At 39.2% G+C, this 26984-nt stretch overlaps 1 protein-coding gene across 1 annotated transcript in view; it reads left to right on the top strand.

Moving 5' to 3' along the window:
• The window catches only part of LOC608881 (protocadherin-11 X-linked), a 389893-nt gene that overhangs the window by 137200 nt on the left and 225709 nt on the right, over window positions 1-26984 (top strand). The window contains exon 4 of the mRNA XM_038587829.1: window positions 6225-6305. Within this exon, the coding sequence (XP_038443757.1) occupies window positions 6225-6305 (81 nt within the window). The remainder of the gene's footprint in view (window positions 1-6224; window positions 6306-26984) is intronic.

Below are 26984 nucleotides of genomic sequence, written 5' to 3' on the forward strand. Positions count from 1 at the left end.
GCACGGCTCAGTGGGAGTTGTTTATCCTGTGAGGCCCCTGCTCAGTCCCAGGTACAAGGTGACACCAGAAGGAACAACAGCAGTCGTGGCAGCCAGCTCTCCAGCTCTTGAGTCAGCCCCTGCAGTAACTACTGAGGCTCCCAGTCTGCAGGGGTCTAGATGCTGGGGGGGAGGGGTGCTGATCTGAAGACCTCGGGTCCCGCGGTAGGAGCCTCCTTGCTTCACTGTGTCCTCCTGACCTCCCTCTGTCCAGGGGGAAGCACCAGATCTTGGGCTGTGTCCCCCGGTGCGCTGGGATCTGGGGCCTGCATGCCTGGAATCACGCTCCAGGTGCCGCTAGCCCCCTCCACCCGGAGCCTCTGGCCGAGCCGCTGCCTGAGCTGCTCCAGAAGCCCCAAAGGGGGCTCCCTACAGCCCTTTAGGGACCTCGACCCAGGTGTGTGGTGCTCTCTACCCCAGGGCACAGGTCCTCTGTTAGTGTCCCTGGGAGCCTGAGGACATCCTCATCCCCTGCCCCTCTTGGGTTCCTGCCCGAGTTCCTTGTGAGCGCCTTTCCGTGGGGAAGATTGGTAAAGTTTCTGCTTCTCTGGGACTGCGCTTTCCTGTCCACGGGGCACTCTCCGTGGGGTCTTCTTCCAGCTCCTCACGGCCCCTCCCCCTTGGTTGCGTTTTTATTTCTTTATTTTCTTCTGTCTACCTACCTTAATAGAAGCACAAACTCTTCTCACTTTAGCATTCCAGCTGTTCTCTCTTTAAATCTCAGACCGAATTCGTAGGTTTTCGGGATGATTTGAAAGTTATCTAGGTAAATTGGTGGGAACATGTGACTTGGGGACCTACTCTTCCTCCATCTTGCCCCACCTCCTAGATCATTGCTTTTGTAACCTGAATTTCCCATTATAAAGGCAAGCAACAAAACAAAACAAAAACAAAGAAACACGATAAAAATGATGTTGCAATAAACCTTATGCTTCTTTTAGCTATAATTTTGCCATAAAAATTTATAATTTGTGGAAGAAACAGTGCAGTGTAATAAAAGAGTTTCATCATGCTTTTTATCCATTTACTTACGCTAAATGCCAACAATTGCAATATAATGCAATGCCGTCTTGTACAAACTTATAGTTAATATATCAATCATCCAGCATAGAATTACTTGCCATCTCAGATTGCTGAAGAATTTAAACATCATCTCTGGGAGTTTGAAAATGAAGCTGAAGTACCCTAGCTACCCTCTGAAAGGTATCCAGGGTAAGAGATTTTTTTTTAAGACCAAAAACAAAGAACAACCACAAAGAAACACTTTAGTTATTTTTTTTCTGAAAAGATTTACTAATATGGCATTGTTGGGAAAGTAATTATAAGTACCTGCCAGTATGCTTAAAAGTTGGATAATATAAAATGTTCTTATTGGTTTTTATGTAGATGGCAATCATGTTCTTCTGCTATAATTATTAAAAAATTATTTTTGTTGTAATCATATTTACTTATCCTAAAAATACTGAAAATGAAGTTCTTTCTATTTTTATCTATTAAAAGGAGAATTTAAAGTTCTTTATACTCCCTGATATAGCTTGAATCATATGAGAGGAGAAACAAGGATTTATTTATTTATATTTTTTAAAGGAGCAGTCTGAATTCATTTTATTTTTTTTCCAATTATTTTTTTTATAATAAATTTATTTTTTATTGGTGTTCAATTTACCAACATACAGAATAACACCCAATGCTCATCCCGTCAAGTGCCCCCCTCAGTGCCCGTCACCCATTCACCCCCCCTCCCCGCCCTCCTCCCCTTCCACCACTGCTAGTTTGTTTCCCGAGTTAGGAGTCTTTATGTTCTGTCTCCCTTTCTGATATTTCCCACACATTTCTTCCCTTATATGCCCTTTCACTATTATTTATATTCCCCAAATGAATGAGAAAAGACAATGTTTGTCCTACTCCCATTGACTTACTTCACTCAGCGTAATACCCTCCACTTCCATCCCGTTGAAGCAAATGGTGGGTATTTGTCGTTTCTAATGGCTGAGTAATATTCCACTGTATACATAAATCACATCTTCTTTATCCATTCATCTTTCGATGGACACCGAGGCTCCATCCACAGTTTGGCTATTGTGGACATAGCTGCTATAAACATTGGGGTGCAGGTGTCCCGGTGTTTCATTGCATCTGTATCTTTGGGGTAAATCCCCAACAGTGCAATTGCTGGGTGTAGGGCAGATCTATTTTTAACTCTTTGAGGAACCTCCACACAGTTTTCCAGAGTGGCTGCACCAGTTCACATTCCTACCAACAGTGTAAGAGGGTTCCCTTTTCTCCGCATCCTCTCCATCATTTGTGGTTTCCTGCCTTGTTAATTTTCCCCATTCTCACTGGTGTGAGGTGGTATCTCATTGTGGCTTTGTTTTGTATTTCCCTGATGGCAAGTGATGCAGAGCATTTTCTCATGTGCATGTTGGCCGTGTCTATGTCTTCCTCTGTGAGATTTCTGTTCATGTCTTTTGCCCACTTCATGATTGGATTGTTTGTTTCTTTGGTGTTGAGTTGAATAAGTTCTTTATAGATCTTGGATACTAGTCCTATATCTGGCATGTCATTTGCAAAGATCTTCTCCCATTCTGTAATTTGTCTTTTAGTTTTGTTGACTGTATCCTTTGCTGTGCAAAAGCTTTTTATCTTGATGAAGCCCCAATAGTTCATTCTTGGTATTGTTTCTTTTGCCTTAGTGGATGTATCTTGCAAGAAGTTATATAAAGCTATAGAGTCATATCTAAATAGTGACACATCTATTTTATTTCTCTAGCATTAAATTACCGAATTTGTTGCTTTGAATAATTTGCTCCTTAAAATTAACTCGTGGAGGGGATCCCTGGGTAGCGCAATGGTTTAGCGCCTGCCTTTGGCCCAGGGCGCGATCCTGAAGACCTGGGATCGAATCCCACGTCGGGCTCCTGGTGCATGGAGGCTGCTTCTCCCTCTGCCTGTGTCTCTGCCTCTCTCTCTCTCTCTCTCTCTCTGTGACTATCATAAATAAATAAAAATTAAAAAAAAATTAACTCGTGGAGAAGGGGCAAGATGGCAGAAGAGTAGGATCCCCAAATCACCTGTCCCCAACAAATTACCTAGATAACCTTCAAATCATCCTGAAAATCTATGAATTCGGCATGAGATTTAAAGAGAGAACAGCTGGAATACTACAGTGAGAAGAGTTCGCACTGCTATCAAGGTAGGAAGACGGGGGAAAAAATAATTAAAGAATCAACAGGCATCCAAGGGGGAGGGGCCCCGCGAGGAGCCGGGCTAAGGCCGGGATGAGTGTCCCCAGGACAGGAGAGCCCTGCCTGGAGAAGCAAGAGCTTCACCAATCTTCCCGTACAGAAAGGCGCTTGCAGGGAGTTAGAGCAGGACCCCAGGAGGGCAGGGATGCCCTCAGGCTCCCTGAGACACTAACAGACACCTGCGCACCAGGGAGAGTGTGCCGAGCTCCCTAAAGGACTGCAGTGCGCGCAGGCATTGACCTGGGAGCAGCTGGAGGGGCTCGGGCAGCAGCTCCACGGAGAGGCGGCTGAGCCACCCGGAGGTCAAATCCAACAGCCAGGCCCGGGAGCAGTGGGCGCCGGGGACACAGCCCAGGATCCAGCCTTCCCCCGGGACACGCACAAGCTTGGAGGGCCCAGGACAGCAAGGACACTCCTGCCCGGAGCTGAGCAGATCAGCGGCCCCTCCCCGGAGCATCCAGGCCCTGCAGATGGAGAGCTCAGTAGTTACTGCGGGAGCTGAATCCAGGGCTCCAGAGCTGGCTGCCGCCTCTGGAGTTGTTCCTTCTGGGACAACACAGGGTAAACCACCCCCATTGATTCCTGCACCAGGCAGGGGGCAGAGCAGCTCCCCCAAGTGCTAACACCTGAAAATCACCACAACAGACCCCTCCCCTAGAAGACCAACTAGACAGACATGTTCTAGGGAAAGTCAAGAGATTAAAGTATACAGAATCAGAAGATACTCCCCCGTGTTTTATTTTTTCTTTGCTTTTTGTTTCTCTTTGCTTCACCCACCCTTTTTTCCCCTTTCTTTCTTTTTCTTTCTTTCTTCTTTTTTCTTTGTTTCTTCCTTTTTTCTTCTTCTCTTTTCTTTCCTTCTTTCTCTCCTCTCTTTTTCTCCTTTTCCCAATACAACTTGTTTTTCACCACTCTGCACTGAGCAAAATGACTAGAAGGAAAACCTCACCTCAAAAGAAAGAATCAGAAATAGTCCTCTCTCCCACAGAGTTACAAAATCTGGATTACAATTCAATGTCAGAAAGCCAGTTCAGAAGCACTATTATACAGCTACTGGTGGCTCTAGAAAAAAGCATAAAGGACTCAAGAGACTTCATGACTCCAGAGTTTAGATCTAATCAGGCAGAAATTAAAAATCAATTGAATGAGATGCAATCAAAACTAGAAGTGCTAACGACCAGGGTTAATGAGGTGGAAGAATGAGTGAGTGATATAGAAGACAAGTTGATGGCAATGAGGGAAACTGAGGAAAAAAGAGACACAATTTAAAGACCATGAGGTTAGATTAAGAGAAATAAACGACAGCCAGAGTAAGAAAAACCTACTTTTAATTGGGGTTCCCAAGGGCGACAAAAGGGACAGAGGTCCAGAATATGTATTTGAACAAATCCTAGCTGAAAACTTTCCTAATCTGGGAAGGGAAACAGCCATTCAGATCCAGTAAATAGAAAGATCCCCCCCTAAGATCAATAAAAACCGTTCAACACCTCGACATTTAATAGTGAAGCTTGCAAATTCCAAAGATAAAGAGAAGATCCTTAAAGCAGCAAGAGACAAGAAATCCCTGACTTTTATGGGGAGGAGTATTAGGGTAACAGGAGACCTCTCCACAGAGACCTGGCAGGCCAGAAAGGGCTGACAGGATATATTCAGGGTCGTAAATGAGAAGAACATGCAACCAAGAATACTTTATCCAGCAAGGCTCTCATTCAGAATGGAAGGAGAGATAAAGAGCTTGCAAGATAGGCAGGAACTGAAAGAATATGTGACCTCCAAACCAGCTCTGCAAGAAATTTTAAGGGGGAATCTTAAAATACCCCTTTAAGAAGAAGTCCAGTGGAACAATCCACAAAAAAAAAAAAAAAAAAAAAGACTGAATAGATATCAGGATGACACTAAACTCCTATCTGTCAATAGTAACTCTGAACGTGAACGGGCTTAATGACCCCATCAAAAGGCGCAGGGTTTCAGACTGGATAAAAAAGCATGACCCATCTATTTGCTGTCTACAAGAGACTCATTATAGATAGAAGGACACCTACAGCCTGAAAAGAAAAGGTTGGAGAACCATTTACCATTCGAATGGTCCTCAAAAGAAAGCAGGGGTAGCCATCCTTATATCAGATAAACTAAAATTTACTCCGAAGACTGTAGTGAGAGATGAAGAAGGACACTATATCATACTTAAAGGATCTATCCAACAAGAGGACTTAAAAATCCTTAATATATATGCCCCAAATGTGGGAGCTCCCAAATATTTAAATCAATTAATAACCAAAGTGAAGAAATACTTTGATTTTCCTAGTATAACACCCAGTGCTCATCCTGTCAAGTGTCCCCCTCAGTCACCTGTCACCCAGTCACCCCCCCCCACCTGCTTCCCCTTCCACTACCTCTTCTTCGTTTCCCAGATTTAGGAGTCTCTCATGTTTTGTGGGGTTGGTAGATTAGTATCTGTGTACTGGTTCAGAAATTTCTTGGCACTTAATAAATATATTTTTATGGTAGGCAGCAAATTTGTGATATGCTGGCAAATACAGGACAGGTTTTCATTTCAGATCATTCATAAATACAAGCTGTTGAAGTCAATGAGTTATAATAGCATTGGAATGAAAATATATCCACCTTAAATTTCATCTATTTGAATATTATAAATTGTCCTCCACATTTCCATTCATATGTTAAATGGAACACTTAAGTAACAGTGAAATTTAAGCTCCATGAGAAAATTTCCTGTTTCTATTCCTAGTACCTACAGTTTTTCCTGTCATATTCCAACTCTTCAATTATTCTGATATGTAGAAAGAGAGATTTATACAGGCACTATCTTATTTACCCATATTTCAGGCATGTGTGCAATCCACTACATTTTTCATTTTTAACAAACCAATGAAAAAATACTTATATATATATATATATATAAATTTTTTTCCTTCTAAGGCAATGAAGGAGGCTGTAGGATCTCACACTCCCATGAAAGAATCAACAACTGTGGAGATCTGGATTCATCCCCAACCACAGGTATGAAAAAAAACACTTCATATTTCCTTTCTATTCCCTTTAATTGGTTTTATGAATGTAAGAGATATTCTTAAGTTCTGTTTCTTAATGTGTGTTCTATGAAGTTTCTTTAATGGTTTTGTACCAGACTCTAGTGTAAAAATATGACAGTGAATACATGTTTCTCCCTAGTGTTGTTTGCTAATATTAGTGGAGTTAGTTTATTTGTTGAATAAGATATAAGCATTCCTTAAAAGTATCTTCTAAATGACTATTCCACTCATTGTTAAGTCTACTTCTGAAATTATGAATTGAAAAAAAAGACAACTACTGTTTTATAATATGATATAATGTAGGGAAATTTGTTTTTATGCTCATTAAGCAAATTTTAGTAAAATCTCACTAAAATCAGTTCAGGTGGAAACCAGTTTGATTTTTTAAAATTAAGTTATAAAATACTTTGAAAACAAAACAAAACAAAACACTTTTACTCATTTTGATCATGACAGCTCAAAATTTGACTAACAAATCCAATCACACTTTTTTCCTAAGTAGAGACCCTGAAGGGAACTGCAAAAATGGAGTAAGCAGACCAATATCTAAATATTTTTACACTATTTGTTATTTTGTGACCGGTTAACTTACTACTTTTAATAAAGTAAGGATTCTGAATATGACCCTTTGGGTGCCAAATTAATAACCATAAATTGATCTCTAGCAAGTTATTTTCATATGTTTTCATTTTTACAAAGCATATAAATTTAGAAGATGTAGAAAAATAATGCTTAAGTACAATGTTTAAAAAAACCAATGGAATTGTTGCAGGACCATTGACTATGACAGTCAAGAAAGAATTCTTGAGATCTTTTACAGTGCAACTTAGTAAGTTTATTCAAGGAACACAGGGACAGGTCTCATGGGCAAAAGAGCTGACCTTATTCTGTACGAAACTGGTGGTTGTATGTTTAGTGCTTGACTGGGAGGTGACACACAAAGAGCATTAGATCATAAATGTCCTCTTCAGATTTCTACACATAAAACTACTTTTCCAAGATTTTTCTGGTGCTTATCATTCAGTTCAATATTCACTATCAGTGAGATATACAGGCCATCATGAAACCCTTTAAGAATATAGCAACTAGCACTTATTTGATACTTATCAAAACTATGCAAGCTATAGATCAGCCTTCCGGGCTAAAGGTGAACATTTTTCTGCTTCTACCCCTCATCATAATGAAAAGAAAGTAACATTTGTTTATTATTTATTATGTCATGTGTGTTTCTGAAATATATGAAAATCATGTGTTCTGTAAAATAACATTCTACAATATTTTACAGAGTTAATTTATGTTCTTGGGGAAGACTTACAAAGTTAACATATTAAATGTGGGGGAAAATGATTAATGAAATAAAGGAACATTACAACTGGGAGCTGTCCAAATTGTTGTAAGTTTTAAATTACTCAATTCTGAATTAGTGAAGTTTTCCCAATTTTCAAACTGATTTTCAAACCTTGTACCTATGATTAAGTCTAAAGAAAATGGATAAGGATGTGAAATATAGGTAATATGATCTATATTTGTACCCTCAATTAAGAATCTATTGAAGTCTCTTAAATTTTGAAGGTATTTGCTATATATAATTGTTCTGCTTTATTTGAAAGTGTTTTCAGGAAGGTAAAAAAAAAGTATCTACTACAGTCTTCAGAATACCTGGAGATTTTTGAAGATTTTATTTATTTATTCATGAGAGACACAGAGAAAAAGGCAAAGACATAGGCAGAGGGAGAAGCAGGCTCCCTGCAGGGAGCCTGACACAGGACTCAATCCCAGGACTCTGGGATCATGACCCCAGCCAAAGGTGGATGCTCAAGCACTGAGCCACCCAGATGCCCCTAGAATAGCTATTTTGAGGAAAAAGACAACATTTTTTAAAAATACTTTAAGTTTCAAAAAACTAAATAACCAGCGTGACACAGAGTATGACAGGGATGAATAGAAGTCAGATGGAATTGGATATTATGTAACACTCTTTCTCTATGAATAAGAAGATGCTCTGTTAGCAATATATATGTATTTTTATCAATCAATTATGTTTTATTGCATTCTACTAAATGGAGTGCAATGTAACTAACTGTACTAATTTCTGGCCAATTGCTGATGTTTTCATTTGGAACTTAAAATCTTGTTAGAGACACAATTATTCTTTATATAGTACATGCTTTTTGCTTGAGGCTGTTTAAGTTAGGTAAGGTTTTTAAGTATTTGTTTTGCCCTTAACTGATTGTAATGTGCTACAAGGGATTTCAGTGGACTGTGGACGCATGACCTTCCTGGCTGTTGTGTTTTCATGTCCCAACCTCGAAACCCCTGTTCTTTCCGGAGTTCCCCTTCACGCCTTTCCAGTGGGATCACGTCCCTGCCCAAAGCCAGTCCCATCTTTTCTGCCGTGCACCACATGAAAATACGCTTCTCCTCCTCCCTTCCCTTTTTCTCTCTTCTTTAGAAAGACATACACATATTTAAGGACTTCCCCCTGAAACCAGCCTTCTCATTTTGGGAAACCTCTGGAGAGGGAACCCAACCACCACACAAACAAGCGTGGTTTTCCAAGAACGGGCATTCGTGTGTTGTTGGTTGGGGCGGAAGATGTGGAAACCTCCTGTTCTCTACCGTTGGCAAATATATACGTACCTACATGGTTCTCTAAAAAAAAAAAAGTGTCCTTATACTCTTATATAATAAAATTAAAATATGTCATACACTGGTGGATTAGAATGTATAGTATTACTATGCATTTGATACAGATAGGGACTTTTCAACGCTATTTTTTATAAACTTTGTGCTTGCCTTGGAAAATATGAAGGAATGTTATTTTATAAATAATCATTTATGACTCATTCTAAAGTATTTCATTTGGCAAGATATTTATTTGCAAGACTTAAAAAGCAATAGTCAAGGGAAAAATAGCTAATGGTAAAAAAGACAGGCTTTTCAACAAATGATGTTGGGAAAACTGCACAGCAACCTGCAAAAGAATGAAACTAGACCACTTTCTTAAACCATACACAAAAAAATAAATTCAAAATGGATGAAATCCCTAAATGGGAGACCTGAATACCTCAAAATCTTAGAGGAAAACACAGGCAATAACCTCTTTAACATCAGACTTAGCAACTTCTTACTAAATATGTCTCTTGAGGCAAGAAATCCTAAAGCAAAATTAAACTATTGGGACTTCATCAAGATAAAAATTATCTGCACAGCGAATGAAACAGTCAACAAAACAAAAAGGCAACCTTTAGAATGGGAAAGTATATTTTCAAATAACATATCTAATGCAGGATTAGTATCCAAAATCTGTAAAGAACTTATCAAACTCAAGACACAGAAAACAATAGTGGTTAAAAAATGGGCAGAATATATGAATAGACATTATTCCAAAGGAAACATACAGATGTCTAATAAACACATGGAAAGATGATCAACATGAATTATAATCAGGAAAATACAAATCAAAACCATGATGAGATACCATCTCACACCTGTCAGAATGGCTAAAATTAGCAACACAGGAAACATTAGGAGTTGGGAAGGATGTAGAAAGAACCAAAACACCCATCTACTGATGATAAAGTAAGGTATAATACTTACATTTACTGATGATAAAGTGAGTATCTTTATCTGATGATAAAGAAGAAGGGGTATATATATTTATATGGAGGAGGGGCAAGATGGCAGAAGAGTAGGGGGTCCTCAACTCACCTGGTCCCACCAACTTACCTAGGTAACTTTCAGAAAATCTTGAACACCTACGAATTCGACCTGAGATTTAAAGAGAGAACAGCTGGAATGCTACAGACAAAAAAGTTTTCATTACTAACAAGGTAGGAAGGAAAAAAATAAATAAATAAAAAAGGATAAAGTGGGGGAGGGGCACCCCAAATAGCCCAGCTAAAGCAGGGCAGAGAAAGCCTCTGGGACAGGAAAGCCCAGCCCTAGAGAAGCAGGAACTTTATAAATATGTGCCAGATTTTCCTAGGTGGAAAAGTGCTTAGCAGGGAAATTGGGCAGAATTGCAGAAGGGGCAGTGATTCCCAGAGTCACTATTAGAGGAGGGGAGCCCAGGGGAAAGCTCACCACAAACCGCAGTCTGATATTGGTAAAGGGCTGGAGTACCACAACCCTCCAGAGCATTTGGAATAAGCCACTAAGTTAGGTGGGCCAGCTCCAGACAGAGGTGGCCGTACCCCTTTCCCTTCTGGAGAGATGGCATTGGGGAGTGCGGGTCCAGGGGTACAGAGCCCAGGGCGTCCAAGTGGAGATCCTGTGTTCCTCCTGGGACAGGCAGAAGTGGGGAGGGAACAGGAAAGCAAGAACTCTCCTGTCGCTGGGCGCCCCCGGAAGTACAAGCTGTGCACTTTAGTTCACCAGTATGGGCCGCTGAAGCACCTAGGCCAGAGCGGACAGGGAGACTGCATTGGTTACTTATGGGGAGCTCGAGTCCAGAGCTAGAATACTGGCTGCACCATTGATGGTTTTCCTCCTTGTTTCACGATGTGCCAGAAAAAGGCGGGGAATCTACAGAGCAAATGCCTCCCAGGACAAACAGCTCCCATTGAGCCCAGCACCCGGCAGGGGGCGGGACATCTCCCTCAGGTACTCATACCTCAGAATCAGCACAGCAGGCCCCTCCCCCAGAAGACCAGCTGGAAGGACAGGGGAAGAGTAAATTCTTGACCAAGCAGGGCTGGAAAGATCCAGGACCAAGGGAAAATAGTATATACAACTAGAGGGTCCCCCGTTTTTTTCCTTTTTCCATTAAAACTCATTTTTTTATTTTTTATTTTTATTTATTGGAGTTCAATTTACCAACATATAGCATAACACCCAGTGCTCATCCCACCAAGTGCCCCCTCAAAGCCCGTCACCCAGTCAACCCCACCCCCGCCCACCTCCCTTTCCACCACCCCTTATTCGTTTCCCACAGTTAGGAGTCTTTCATGTTCTGTCTCCCTGCTGATAATTGCCACTCATGTTCTCTCCTTTCCCCTTTATTCCCTATCACTATCTTTTATATCCCCAAATGAATGAGAACATATAATGTTTGTCCTATGATTGACTTATTTCACTCAGCATAATACCCTCCAGTTCCATCCACATTGAAGCAAATGGTGGGTATTTGTCATTTCTAATGGCCGAGTAATATTCCATTGTATACATATACCACATCTTCTTTATCCATTTCTCTTTCGATGGACTCCGAGGCTCCTTCCACAGTTTGGATATTGTGGACATTGCTGCTAGAAACATTCGGGTGTAGGTGTCCCGGGGTCTCATTGCATCTGTACATTTGGGGTAAATCCCCAGCAGTGCTATGGTTGGGTCGTAGGGCACATCTATTTTTAACTCTTTGAGGAACCTCCACACAGTTTTCCAGAGTGGCTGCACCAGTTCACTTTCCCACCAACAGTGCAAGGGGGTTCCCCTTTCTCTACATCCTCTCCAACATTTGTGGTTTCCCACCTTGTTAATTTTCCCCATTCTCACTGGTGTGAGGTGGTATCTCATTGTGGTTTTGATTTGTATTTCCCTGATGGCAAGTGATGCAGAGCACTTTCTCATGTGCTTCTTGGACATGACTACGTCATCCTCTGTGAGATTTCTGTTCATGTCTTTTGCCCATTTCGTGTTTAGATTGTTTGTTTCCTTGCTGTTGAGTTTAAGAAGATCTTTATAGATCTTGGATACTAGCCCTTTATCTGATATGTCATTTGCAAATATGTACTCCCATTCTGTAGGTTGACTTTTAGTTTTGTTGACGGTTTCTTTAGCTGTGCAGAAGCTTCTTATCTTGATGAAGTCTCAATAATTCATTTTTGCTTTTGTTTCTCTTGCCTTCATGTATCTGGCAAGAAGCTACTGTGGCCAAGTTCAAAGAAGGTGTTGCCTGTGTTCTTCTCTAGGATTTTGATGGACTCTTGTCTCACATTTATATCTTTCATCCATTTTGAGTTTATTTTTGTGTATGGTGAAAGAGAGTTCTAGTTTCATTCTTCTGCATGTGGATGACCAATTTTCCCAGCACCATTTATTGAAGAGACTGTCTTTTTTCCAGTGGATAGTCTTTCCTCCTTTGTCGAATATTAGTTGACCATAAAGTTGAGGGTCCACTTCTGGATTCTCTATTCTCTTCCATTGATCTATGAGTCTGTTTTTGTGCCAGAACCACACTGTCTTGATGACCACAGCGTTGTAGTACCAGCTGAAATCTGGCATTGTGATGCCCCCAGCTATGGTTTTCTTTTTTAATATTTCCCTGGCTATTCCGGGGCTTCTCTGATTCCACACAAATATTAAGATGATTTCTTCCAACTCTCTGAAGAAAGTGCATGGTATTTTGATAGGGATTGCATGAAATGTGTAAATTGCCCTAGGCGGCATAGACATTTTCACAATATTAGTTCTTCCAGGCCATGAGCATGGAATATTTTCCCATCTCTTTTTGTCTTCCTAAATTTCTTTCAGAAGCGTTCTATGGTTTTTAGGATATAGATCCTTTACCTCTTTGCTTAGGTTTATTCCTAGGTATCTTATGCTTTTGCGTGCAATTATAAATGGGATGGACTCCTTAATTTCTCTTTCTTCAGTCTCATTTTTAGTGTATAGAAATGCCACTGACTTCTGGGCATTGATTTTGTATCCTGCCACACTGCCAAATTGCTGTATGAGTTCTAGCAATCTTGGGGTGGAGTCTTCGGGTTTTCTATGGACAGTATCATGTCATCTGCCAAGAGGGAGAGTTTGACGTCTTCTTTGCCAATTTGAATGCCTTTTATTTATTTCTGTTACCTGATTGCTGAGACTAGGACTTCTAGTACTATGTTGAACACCAGTGGTGAGAGTGGAAATCCCTGTCTTGTTCCTGATCTTAGGGGAAAGGCTCCCAGTGCTTCCCCATTGAGAATGATATTTGCTGTGGGCTTTTCGTAGATGGCTTTTAAGATGCAGAGAAATGTTCCCTCTATCCCTGCATTCTGAAGAGGTTTGATCAAGAATGGATGCTGTATTTCGTCAAATGCTTTCTCTGCATCTATTGAGAGGATCCTATGGTTCTTGTTTTTTCTCTTGCTGATATGATCAATCACATTGATTGCTTTATGAGTGTTGAACCAGCCTTGCATCCCTGGGATAAATCCCACTTGGTCATGGTGAATAATCTTCTTGTTGTATCCTATTTGCTAGTATCTTATTGAGAATTTTTGCATCCATGTTCATCGGGGATATTGGTCTATAATTCTCCTTTTTAGTGGGGTCTTTGTCTGGTTTTGGAATGAAGGTGATGCTGCCTCATAGAATGAGTTTGGAAGTATTCCATCACTTTCTATCTTTCCTAACAGCTTTAGTAGAATAGGTATGGTTTCTTCTTTAAACCTTTGATAGAATTCCCCTGGGAAGCCATCTGGCCCTGGACTTTTGTGTCTTAGGAGGTTTTTGATAACTGCCTCAATTTCCTCCCTGGTTATCGGCCTGTTCCAGTTTTCTATTTATTCTTGTTCCAGTTTTGGTAGTTCGTGGTTTTCCAGAAATGCGTGCATTTCTTCCAGATTGCCTAAACTTTTGGCGTAAAGCTGCTCATAATAAGTTTTTAAGATCATTTGTATTTCCTTGGTATTGGTGGTGATCTCTCCTTTCTTATTCATGATTTTATAAATTTGAGTTTTTTTCTTTTCTTTTTAATAAGACTGGCTAATGGTTTATCTTATTAATTCTTTCAAACAACCAAGTCCGGGATTTGGTAATCTGTTCCACAGTTCTTCTGGTCTCTATTTAATTGATTTCTCCTCGAATCTTTATTAATTCTCTTCTTCTGCTGGGTGTCGGATCCATTTGCTGTTTTTTTTTTTTTTCCATCTTCTTTAGGTGCAAGTTTAGCTTTTGTATTTGAGTTCTTTCCAGTTTTTGGATGGATGCTTGTATTGTGATGTATGTCCCCCTCAGGACTGCTTTTGCTGTATTCCAAAGATTTTGAACGGTTGTATCTTCATTCTCATTAGTTTCCATGAATCTTTTTAATTCTTCCCTAATTTCCTGCTTGACCCTTTCATCTTTTAGCAGGATGGTCCTTTACCTCCACGTGTTTGAAATCCTTCCAAACTCCTCTTGTGATTTGGTTCTAATTTCAAAGCATTATGGTCTAAAAATATGCAGGGGATGATCCCAGTCTTTGGTATCGGTTAAGACCTGATTTATGATCCGTTATGTGGTCTATTCTGGAGAAAGTTCCATGTGCACTTGAGAAGAATGTGTATTCAGTTGTGTTTGGATGTAAAGTTCTGTAAATATCTGTGAAATCCATCTGGTCCAGTGTATCATTTAAAGTTCTTCTTTCTTTGGAAATGTTGTGCTTAGAAGACCTGTCCATTGTAGAAAGCACTACATTCAAGTCACCACGTATAAATGTATTATTATCTAAGTATGTGTTAACTTTGGTTGTTAATTGATTGATATACTTGGCAGATCCCACATCGGGGCATAAATATACATTATTGTCTGCTAAAGAGGGGGTGGAATGAGATAACTGGGTGTTATGTACTAAGGAGGGCATGTGGGTGTTATATGTTGGCAATTTGAATTGAAATAAAAAATACATGAATGGATAAGGAAAATTTTTATAGAAGACACTAAAGAATCCTTAACTATAGAAATAAAATAACTAAAATCTACCCAAACTAAAATTAAAAATGCTATTACTGAGATGCAATCCCAAATGGAGGCTCTAAAAGAGAGTATAAACAAGGCAGAAGAGAGTGTCAGGCTCTGTGCTCAATGGGGAGTCTGAAGACTTTCTTCATCTCCCTTTGATCCTTCCCCCTTCTAAAATAAATAAATATTTAAAATAAGATAAAGTAAAATAAAATAAAATCACCATATCATCCAGCAATTCCACTTTATGTATATACTCAAAAGAATTGGGAGCAGGATTCACTCAAAATGTTACTTGTATACTCATGTTTATAGTAGCACTATCCAAAATAGGTAACTCATGTAAATAACCCACATATCCATTGGATAAATAGATCAGCAATATGTGATATGCATATTCAATAGGATATTATTCAATTTTGAGATGGGAGAAAATTCTGACATATGCTACAACACAGATTAAACTTAAGGATATTACTTTATGTAAATTAGAATAGTTACATAAAGACAAATATTGTATGATTCTACTTTTATAATTAATAGTTCTCAAATTTAGAGACAGAAAGTAGAATGATACCTGACAGGCACTGAGGAAAAGGGAAGAATATAGATTTATTTTTTAAATGAGTATAGAGCTGAGATTTGTAAGATAAAAAGATTGTTTTTTTCAAGATAAAGAGTTTGGATTGTGGTGATGTTTCATAGCAATATGAAGATACTTATTACTATAAGCTGTACATTTAAAACAATTAAATACTAAACTTCAGGCTGTGTGTTTTTTTTTGCCACAGTTAAAAATATTTTACTAAAAAGTGTAAATTTTAAAAATGAGGGAAAACACTAATTTAACTGGAAATGGAAATCAGGAAAGATTTCCGGTTGGTCATGGCATTAGAGGTGAAATTCAAATATTAGAATGATGAGAGTGAGAGAGTGAGGTTATGATCAATGGTTTCTTTGTTAAAATTGAAATATCAAAAAAAAAAAGAAGAAGAAAAAAGAAAAGCACAGGGCTTTGGAGTGATTGTGTGGCTCAGTCAGTTAAGCAGCTGCCTTCAGTTCAGGTCATGATCTCAGGGTCCTGGGATTGAGCCCTCCATCAGGCTCCCTGCTCAGCGAGGAGTGAGCTTCACCCTCCCTCTCTTCTTGTGTGCATGGTCTCTCTCTCTCTCAAATAAATAAAATTGTTTTTTTAAAAAAAAAGCACAGGGGGGCAAAATGGCGGAAGACTAGGGTCCCCAAGTCACCTGTCCCCACCAAATGACCTAGATAACTTTCAAATCATCCTGAAAACCTACGAATTTGGCTTGAGATTTAAAGAGAGAACAGCTGGAATGCTACAGTGAGACGAGTTCGCACTGCTATCAAGGTAAGAAGACTGGGGAAAAAAGAAATAAAGAAACAAAAGGCATACAAGAGGGAGAGGCCCCAGCAAGGAGTCGGGCTAAGGCTGTGCGGCAAGAGCCACCAGGACAGGAAAGCCTCTTCCAGAGAAGTAGGAGCTTCATCAATTTTCTCAGACAGAAAGGTGCTTGTAGGGAGTTGGAGCGGGATCCCAGGAGAAGCAGGGATGCCCCCAGGCTCCCAGGGGCACTAACAGAGGACCTGTGCCCTGGGGGAGAGTGCACTGCACACACCAGACAAGCTCCCTAAAGGCCTGGAGCGGGCACCCAGTGGGGCCGAGTAGCAGCTTGGGCGGCACCTCCAGCAGCTGCTCCGCAGAGGGGACTGCGCAGCCGCCGGGAATACGATTCCAGCAGTGCAGGCCCCGGAGCCCAGGGTGCTGGGGGACACATCCCAAGATCCAGCGCTCCCCTGGTACAGGCAGAGGCTGGGAGAACACAGGACAGCAAGGATGCTCCTGCCGCAGGGTGCCTGGAGCTATGCAGATCAGCACTCCCGCCCCCGGAGCAACCAGGCCCCTGCAGACTGGGAGCTGACTAGTGACTATGGGAGCTGACTCCAGAACTGGAGAGCTGGCTGCTGCCACTGTTCTTCTTCCTAGGGCCTCACAGGATAAACAAATCCCACTGAACAGATCACCAGGCAGGGGGCTGAGAAGCTCCCCCAGGTGCACACACCTGAGAATCAGCACAGCAGGCCCCTCCCCCAGAAGACCAGCTAGAGGGATGGGAAAAGCAAGGTATTGACCAAGCACCACTGGAAAAGGAAAGTCGAGGGATTTATAGTACACAGAATCAAAGGATGCTCCCCCATGTTTTTTGTTTTCTGTTTTCTTCCCACCCCTTTTTTTCTTCTTTTTTTTTCTTCTTCTTCTGTTTTTCTTTTTTCTCTTCTCTCTTTTCCTCCTTTTTCCAGTACAACTTGTTTTGGCCACTATGCACTGAGCAAAATGACTAGAAGGAAAAACTCACTTCAAAAGAAAGAATCAGAAACAGTCTTCTCTCCACAGAGTTACAAAATTTGGATTACAATTCAATGTCAGAAAGCCAATTTAGAAGCACAATTATAAAGCTACGAGTGTCTCTACAAAACACAAAGGATTCAAGAGACTTCATGACTGCAGAATTTAGATCTAATCAAGCCAAAATTAAAAATCAATTAAATGAGATGCAATCCAAACTGGAGGTCCTAGAGACGAGGGTTAATCAGGTAGAAGAACGAGTGAGTGACATAGAAGACAAGTTGATGGCAAGGAGGGAAACTGAGGAAAAAATAGGAAAAACAATGAAAAGATCATAAGGTTAGGTTAAGGGAAATAAATGACAGCCTCAGATGGAAAAATCTACGTTTAATTGGGGTTCCTGAGGAGGCTGAAAGGCACAGAGGTCCAGAATATGTATTTGGACAAATCATAGCTGAGAACTTTCCTAGTCTGGGAAGGGAAATAGGCATTCAGATCCAGGAGATAGAGAGATCTGCCCCTAAAATCACTAAAAACCGCTCAACACCTCGACATTTAATAGTGAAACTTGCAAATTCCGAAAATGAATAGAAGATGCCTAAAGTAGCAAGAGACAAGAAATCTCTAACTTTTATGGGGAGAAATATTAGATTAACAGCAGACCTCTCCACAGAGACCTGGCAGGCCAGAAAGGGCTGGCAGAATATATTCCGGGACCTAAATGAGAAGAACATGCAGCCAAGAATACTTTATCCAGCAAGGCTCTCATTCAGAATGGAAGGAGAGATAAAGAGCTTCCAAGATAGGCAGAAACTGGATGAATAAGTGACACCAAACCAGCTCGGCAAGAGATTTTAAGGGGGATTCTGTAATAGAAAGATGAATTCCAAGGGAACAATCCACAAAACCAGGGACTGAATAGGTATCATGATGACACTAAACTCATATATTTCAATAGTGACTCTGAACGTGAATGGGCTCAATGACCCCATCAAAAGGCACAGGGTTTCAAACTGGATAAAAAAGCAAGACCCATCTATTTCCTGTCTACAAGAGACTCATTTTAGACAGAAGGACACCTACAGCCTGAAAATAAAAGGTATGAGAACCGTATACCATTCAAATGGTCCTCACAAAAAGCAGGGGTAGCAATCCTTATATCAGATAAACTAAAGTTTATCCCGAAGACTGTAGTGATTGATGAAGAGGGACACTATATCATACTTAAAGGATCTATCCAACAAGAGGACTTAACAATCATCAATATTCTTGTCCCAAATGTGGGAGCTGCCAAGGATATCAATCAATTAATAACCAAAGTTATGACACACTTAGATAATAATATACTTGTTGACTTGAATGTAGCACATTCTAAAATGGACATGTCTTCATCTCCAAAGAAACAAGAACTTTAAATGATACATTGGACCAGATGGATTTCACAGATATTTACAGAACTTTACATCCAAATGCAACTGAATACACATTCTTCTCAACTGCACGTGGAACTTTCTCCAGAATAGAACACATACTGGGTCATAAATCAGGTCTTAACCCATACCAAAAGATTGGGATCGACCCCTGCATATTTTCAGACCAAAATACTTTTAAATTAGAACTAAATCACAAGAAAAAGTATGGAAGGATTTCAAACACGTGGAGGTTAAGGACCATCCTGATAAAAGATGAAAAGGTCAAAAAAATAAAAAGATGAAAGGGTCAACTGGGAAATTAAGGAAGAATTAAAAAGATTCATGGAAACTAATGAGAATGAAGATACAACCATTCAAAATCTTTGGGATGCAGCAAAAGCAGTCCTAAGGGGGAAATACATCACAATGCAAGCATCCATCCAAAAACTGGAGAGAACTCAAATACAAAAGCTAACCTTGCACCTAAAGGAGCTGGAGAAAAAACAGCAAATAGATCCTACACCCAGAAGTAGAAGAGAGTTAATAAAGATTCGAAAAGAACTCAATGAAATAGAGACCAGAAGAACTGTGGAACAGATCAACAAAATCAGGAGCTCGTTCTTTGAAAGAATTAATAAGAACGATAAACCATTAGCCAGCCTTATTAAAAACAAGAGAGAGAAGATTCAAATTAATAAAATCATGAATAAGAAAGGAGAGATCACCACCAAAACCAAAAAAATACAAATGATTTTAAAAACTTATTACGAGCACCTATACGCCAATAAATTAGGCAATCTAGAAGAAATGGACATATTTCTGGAAAACCACAAACTACCAAAACTGGAACAAGAAGAAATAGAGAGCCTGAACAGGGAGATCACCAGGGAGGAAATCGAAGCAATCATCAAAAACCTCCCAAGACACAAAAGTCCAGGGCCAGATGGCTTCCCCGGGGAATTCCATCAAACGTTTAAAGAAGAAAACATACCTACTCTACTAAAGCTGTTTGGAAAGATAGAAAGAGATGGAGTACTTCCAAACTCGTTCCATGAGGCCAGCATCACCTTAATTCCAAAACCAGACAAAGACCCCACCAAAAAGGAGAATTATACACCAATATCCCTGATGAACATGGATGCAAAAACTCTCAAAAAGATACTAGCCAATAGGATCCAACAATACATTAAGAAGTGTATTCACCATGACCATGTGGGATTTATCCCCGGGATGCAAGGCTGGTTCAACACTCATAAAGCAATCAATGTAATTGATCATATCAGCAAGAGAAAAAAACGAGAACCATAGGATCCTCTCAATAGATTCAAAGAAAGCATTTGATAAAATACAGCATCCATTCCTGATCAAAACTCTTCAGAGTGTAGGGATGGAGGGAATAGTCCTCAACATCTTAAAAACCATCTATGAAAAGCCCACAGCAAATGTCATTCTCAAGGGGGAAGCACTGTGAGCCTTTCCCCTAAGATCAGGAACAAGACAGGAATGTCCAATCTCACCATTGCTATTCAACATAGTACTAGAAGTCCTAACCTCAGCGATCAGGTAACAAAAAGAAATAAAAGGCATTCAATTGGCAAAGAAGAAGTCAAACTCTCCCTCTTTGCTGATGACATGATATTGTTCATAGAAAACCCAAAGGACTCAACCCCAAGATTTCTAGAACTCCTACAGGAATTTGGCAGTGTGGCAGGATACAAAATCAGTGACCAGAAATCAGTGGCATGTGTATACACTTACACTGAGACTAAAGAAAGAGAAATGAAGGAGTCAATTCCATTTACAATTGGACCCAAAAGCATAAGGTACCTAGGAATAAACCTAACAAAGGAGGTAAAGAATCTGTACCCTAATTACTACAGAACACTTCTGAAAGAGACTGAGAGACAAAGAGATGGAAAAAATATTACAGGCTCATGGATTGGAAAAATTAATATTGTGAAAATGTCAATGTTACCCAGGGCAATGTACACATTTAATGCAATCCTTATCAAAATACCATGGACTTTCTTCAGAGAGTTGGAACAAATTATCCTAAGATTTGTGTGGAATCAGAAAAGACCTTGAATAGCCAGGGGAATATTAAAAATGAAAACCATAGCTGGGGGCATCACAATGCCAGATTTCAGGTAGTACTACAAAGCTATGGTCATCAAGACTGTGTGGTACTGACACAAAAACAGACACTTAGATCAATGGAACAGAACAGAGAATCCAGAAGTGGACCCTCAACTTTATGTTCAACTAATATTCGACACAGGAGGAAAGACTATCTACTGGAAAAAAGACAGTCTCTTCAATAAATGGTGCTGGGAAAACTGGGAATCCACATGCAGAATAATAAAATTAGAATATTCTCTTATACTGTACACAAAGATAAACTCAAAATGGATGAAACATCAAAATGTGAGACAAGAATCCCTCAAAATCCCAGGGGAGAACACAAAGAACACTCTTTTTGAACTTGGCCACACTAACTTTTTGCAAGATTCATCCATGAAGGCAAGAGAAACAAAAGCAAAAATGAACTATTGGGACTTCTTCAAGATAAGAACTTTCTGCACAGCAAAAGAAACCATCAACAAAATTAAAAGACAACCTACAGAATGGGAGAAGATATTTGCAAATGATGTATCAGATAAAGGACTAGTATCCAAGATCTCTAAAGTACTTATTAAACTCAACAGCAAAGAAACAAACAATCCAAACATAAAATGGTCAAAAGCCATGAACGGAAGTCTCACAGAGGAAGATATAGACACGGCCAACACGCACATGAGTAAATGCTCCGCATCACTTGCCATCAGAGAAATACAAATCAAAACTACCATGAGATACCACCTCACACCTATGAGAATGGGGAAAATTAACAAGGCAGGAAACCACAAATGTTGGAGAAGATGTGGAGAAAGGGGAACCCTCTTGCACTGTTGGTGGGATGTGAACTGGTGCAACTAGTCTGGAAATCTGTGTGGAGGTTCCTCAAAGAGTTAAAAATAGATCTGCCGTAGGACCCTACAATTTGCACTACTGGGGATTTACCCCAAAGATACAGATGCAGTGAAATGCTGGGACACCTGCACCCCGATGTTTATAGCAGCAATGTTCACAGTAGCCAAACTGTGGAAGGAGCCTCAGTGTCCATAGAAAGATGAATGGATAAAGAAGATGTGGTTTATGTATACAAGGGAATATTACTCAGCCATTAGAAACGACAAATACCCACCATTTGCTTCGACGTGGATGGAACTGGAGGGTATTATGCTGAGTGAAATAAGTCAATCGGAGAAGGACAAACATTATATGGTCTCATTCATTTGGGGAATATAAAAAATAGTGAAAGGGAATACAAGGGAAAGGAGAAAAAATGAATGGGAAATATCAGAAAGGGTGACAGAGCATGAAAGACTCCTAACTCTGGGAACAAACTAGGGGTGGTGGAAGGGGCGGTGGCCAGGGGTGTGGGGTGACTGGGTGACGGGCCCTGAGGGGGGCACTTAATGGGATGAGCATGGGGCATTAAGCTATACGTTGGCAAATTGAACTCCAATAAAAAATTTAAAAAATTAAGTATATAAGAATAAAAAAAATAAAATAAATTAAAATAAAAAATAGCACAGACTTTTGTATCCAGCAGATCTTCAGTCAGCAGTAATAGTTATTATTTCCTAATCTCATACAGGTAGTAGGTGGTAGAGTTGGAAACCATATTGCCTGTTTTTTTAAATATTTATTTATTTATTAATGAGAGACACACAGAGAGGCAGAGACACAGGCAGAGGGAGAAGCATGATCCCCACAGGGAGCCTGACATGGGACTCAAACCTGGGACTTCGGGACCACGCCTTGGACCTAAGGCAGATGCTCAACTACTGAGCCACTCAGGCATACCTGGATTGCCTGTTTTACATAGCAGTTTTTTTCTTCATTTTTCTCTCCCTAAGCTAATAAGGCCCCATTTTACAGAGTTGTCTCAATATCAACAGAAAAAAAAATTATATTGAACTAGACTACCTTGAGAATTTCCATTTGAGTGAATAAGTACATAAGAAACACAGATGGAAGTTCAAGAACCATTCTCGATTTTCAGGTGCCAAAAATAGTTGAACCCCAAGCTCAAAATTCAAAATAACCTTTTGAGAATATAACATACACACACACACTCACACACACACACACACACACACACTTTACTGCTAGAGGCACAGAGCTTCAAAGGACAATATAAAAACAAGAGAAGTAGACATAGAATCTAAAATTTATAACATAAATCCAAACCTTTTATATCTAGAACATGTATGAAAACATCCATAACTGATACTACTTTTCATTCCTTTGGCATCTTACGCAATGCCCAAGAAGTATGAGGACCTACTTGTTTCTTTGGGGCTTCTTCAGCCTCAATAGAGTTTGCTAACATTTTGCATAACTAAGCCTGAGAACAAGTAATTTTGAAGATTATTTTAAGTATGGGACAAGGATTTAGCAGAAAGGATTTCCCTCAGTTCCTTTTTCCTCCTTTTTAAATATTTCAAAATGAGAAGCCAATGTTTTAAGTCATACTCAGTTAGGAGATTCAGAGACTGATTTTGAACTACAAAAAAAAAAAAAAAAAAAATGAGATTGAGTCAGGAAGACCACACTACAGGGTATCTCTAAAATTTGGCCATCTAATACAATCTATATGCATATTTGATAGAATTAATTCTTCATTTGCTCCCTCTCTATTGAATTCAGCTTCACTTTCAGGAAGCAGTAAACCTGCTCAGTGCTTAAAAAACATGGGCTTTGTAAATGTGCACATCCAAGTTTGAATCTTAGTTCACTTTTTATTATTCTATAATAATGCACAAACTTTTTAATTTCTCTATGTTTTGGTTTTCTTATGAGTAAAATGGAGATACTACTGTACCTACTGCTTATGGCTGTTAGAAGGATTAAATTCAATAATGTATGTCAAACAATTGGGTCAATATTAGGATATTAGCAAAGCTCCAAAACAGCACCTACTATTATTCCTTGAATCTTCTTTTTTTTTTTTTTTTTTTTTGACATGTAAGAAGAGCATTATCTGGATTTGTTTGCACTCTGAGAACTGACAAGAGCCCATTTTTTTGGCCCACTGAAAAAATGGAGGTGCCTGAGTGGCTCAGTCAGTTAAGCATCTGACCCTTAATATCAGCCCAGGTCTTTCTTGAACTCAGGTTGTGAGTTCAAGTTCTTAGTTGGGCTCCATGCTGGGCATACAGCCTACCTAAAAGACAAACAAACAAAACAGGGGCACTTGGGTGGCTCAGTCAGTTAAACATCTGACTCTTGATTTTTGGCTCAGGTCCAGATCTCAGGGTTGTGAGATGGAGCTCCCCTTTGGGGTCTGCACTCAGCAGGGAGTTTGCTTCAGATTTTCTTTCTCCCTCTCTTTCTGCTCCTCCCCAATCCATGCTCACACTCAGCTGTCTTTCTAAAATAAATAAATAAATATTTTTTTTTAAATGGTGATTAACTCCTTCACTATGTGAGACCTTATCAATCCTTATAGACATCCCAAGCATGGAAATTAATATAATTTTTAGATATGCATTGCATAGGTTAAGGCATGTATCAATATTCAAAGACCACTTTCAAAAAACATTTAAGTATAGAGATGCCTGGGTAGCTCAGCAGTTGAGTGTCTGCCTTTGGCTCAGGGCGTAATCCTGGGGTCCAGGATCAAGTCCGGCATCAGGTTCCTTGCAGGGAACTTACTTCTCCCTCTTCCTGTGTCTCTGCCTCTCTCTGTGTCTCTCATGAATGAATGAATAAAATCTTTAAAAAATAAATAAATAAAATAAAAATAAGTGTAATTGACAGAATATTAGTTTTAGTGGTACAACATATTGATTCAATAATTCTATACATTATTCAATGCTCATCATAAATATAGTCATCATCTTTCACCATATACAATTTCACCATATACAATATTGTTATTACAATATTATTGACTATGTTCCCCATGCTGTATTTTTCACCTTAGTGACTTATTCTTTCTTCCAACAAACCTATGTTTTGGATGGGGAGAAAAGAGTAACTTAAAAATAACAAATCTGGGGAGCCTGGATAGCTCAGTCAGTTAAACATCTGACTTCAGCTCAGGTTATGATCTCAGGGTCCTGGAATTGGGCCTCTCATTGGGCTCTCCACTCAGTGGGGAGTCTGCGTGTCCCTTTTCCCCTCATTCATCCTCAATCTCATCCTCAATCTCTCTCTCTCCCTCCCTCTTTCTCTCTCAAAAAAATGAATACAATCTTTTTAAAAAATCACAAATTTGCTTTAAATAAATGCTGAAGTTTGCTTTGCAGACTTAATTACTATATGAGTTAAAGACTACAACTGATGGTGGAACTGATGTTTGCTGTAGTACTCAGTAAACTACTAGAGTATTAGAATCTTTAGAAAAGATGAGATTTGAGCTGTGCCTTCAGAGATGAGTACAATTTGGATAGAAGAAAAAGAATAAGGAAAATATGTTATAAGGCTGTAACTGGAGGAATTGTCAATAATGTTATCAGTCATAGCAGGAGCAACAAAAATGATACTTGTAGGCATGGAAGTAACAATCAAATAATAAGGGCAAAATGAGGCTACTTCATGAAGTAAGTAAGGTCTCATTTTTCTTTTCAGACAATTCCCAAAGATGACTGAGTGATAGGATTGCTTGGCACAGAAGAGTTAATTAAATTTGTTTTTTTTTTCTGCTAAGTGATTCTGAAATATAAATACTAATGCCTAGAGAGTTATGTTTTCAAATTACTGTGTGATTTCATGAGGGATCCATTATAATGTCAGAATGCATTAACAGCCTAGAAAGGAGAAAAATTCTAGACTTGAAACTTTCGTGACAGAACCTGAAATCAATTGTTAATATCAGAGAAGTAGCAGAGTTAACATGAGTTTTTTCTGGGTATAATTATAGCATAACTTTTCCAATTTTATTAAGCTGGTCATTGATGTCTAAAATAAAATTTTAATATTTATTCTGAATAAATTGGAATTTAAAAAGAAGGACATTTTTAAGTAAGCTTATTTATTTATTATACCATGGCCTCTGTTACTATGTAGTCTAGGACCTGATACAGTCACTGAGTGAAATTATGCTTTAGGTTTACAATCTCACTTTGTTGAAAAATAGTTTTTTGGCCACCCTAAGGACACTTTAAAAAAATACCTAATTAGATACAATTTATCATACTTTATAAAATGCACTGAAACAACTTTAAAGTTCACCCACATGGGTGGTGCAGTCGGTTAAGTAACAAACTCTTGGTTTTGGCTCAGGTTGTAATCTCAGGGTCATGTGTTCAAGTCCTGCATTGGTGTCTGTTTGAGACTCTCTCTCTCTCTGCCCCTATGCCCCCTCTCTCAAATAAATAAAAAAATATGTATTTAAAAAAACCCAACAACTTTCAAATTTAAAAATCCAGAAATGTGGGCAGCCCGGGTGGCTCAGTGGTTTAGTGCCGCCTTCAGTCCAGAGCATGATCCTAGAGACCCAGGATCAAGTCCCATGTCGGGGTCCCTGCATGGAGCCTGCTTCTCCCTCTGCCTGTGTCTCTGCCTCTCTTTCTCTCTGTGTCTCTCATGAGTAAATAAATAAATAAAATACTTTTGAAAACTCCAGAAATGTTGATGACTTTATTGCTTTGAACCAATGTACTGTGGAGTATACTGGGTAATTAAAGCCAATGCAGGACAATCACTAGAGATTTGAATAATTTTATTTTATTTTTTATTTTTATTTTATTTTTATTTTTTGGATAATTTTAAATGAGACAATATCCCACCTTTGCATGGCAAAAATCCTGGCCATATTCTGAAATATACTAAAAATATTTGAAAACCACTTTTAAGTATAAGGATAGATATTGTTTTAGAAAATTATCTATGTGCAGAAAACATGAGCTCTTTTTTTCTTGTAATTTTATACCAGATGAAGTAAAAACATAACCTTAAAACTGTTTGAATTCAAGTTGTTCTCTCATTGTCTTATTATTGTTTTGTATATCTTAATTTTGTTCTAAAGAATTTCATTCTATGCATATGGAGATATATATATATATATATATATATATATATATATATATATATATATATATATATGTTATGTTGTAATGAAAATGCATTTCTCTGCCCTCAAATCCTCTTGATTTGGAAAATATGG

This window comes from Canis lupus, chromosome X, assembly GCF_011100685.1.
Source record: "Canis lupus familiaris isolate Mischka breed German Shepherd chromosome X, alternate assembly UU_Cfam_GSD_1.0, whole genome shotgun sequence".
NCBI classification, from domain to species: domain Eukaryota; kingdom Metazoa; phylum Chordata; class Mammalia; order Carnivora; family Canidae; genus Canis; species Canis lupus.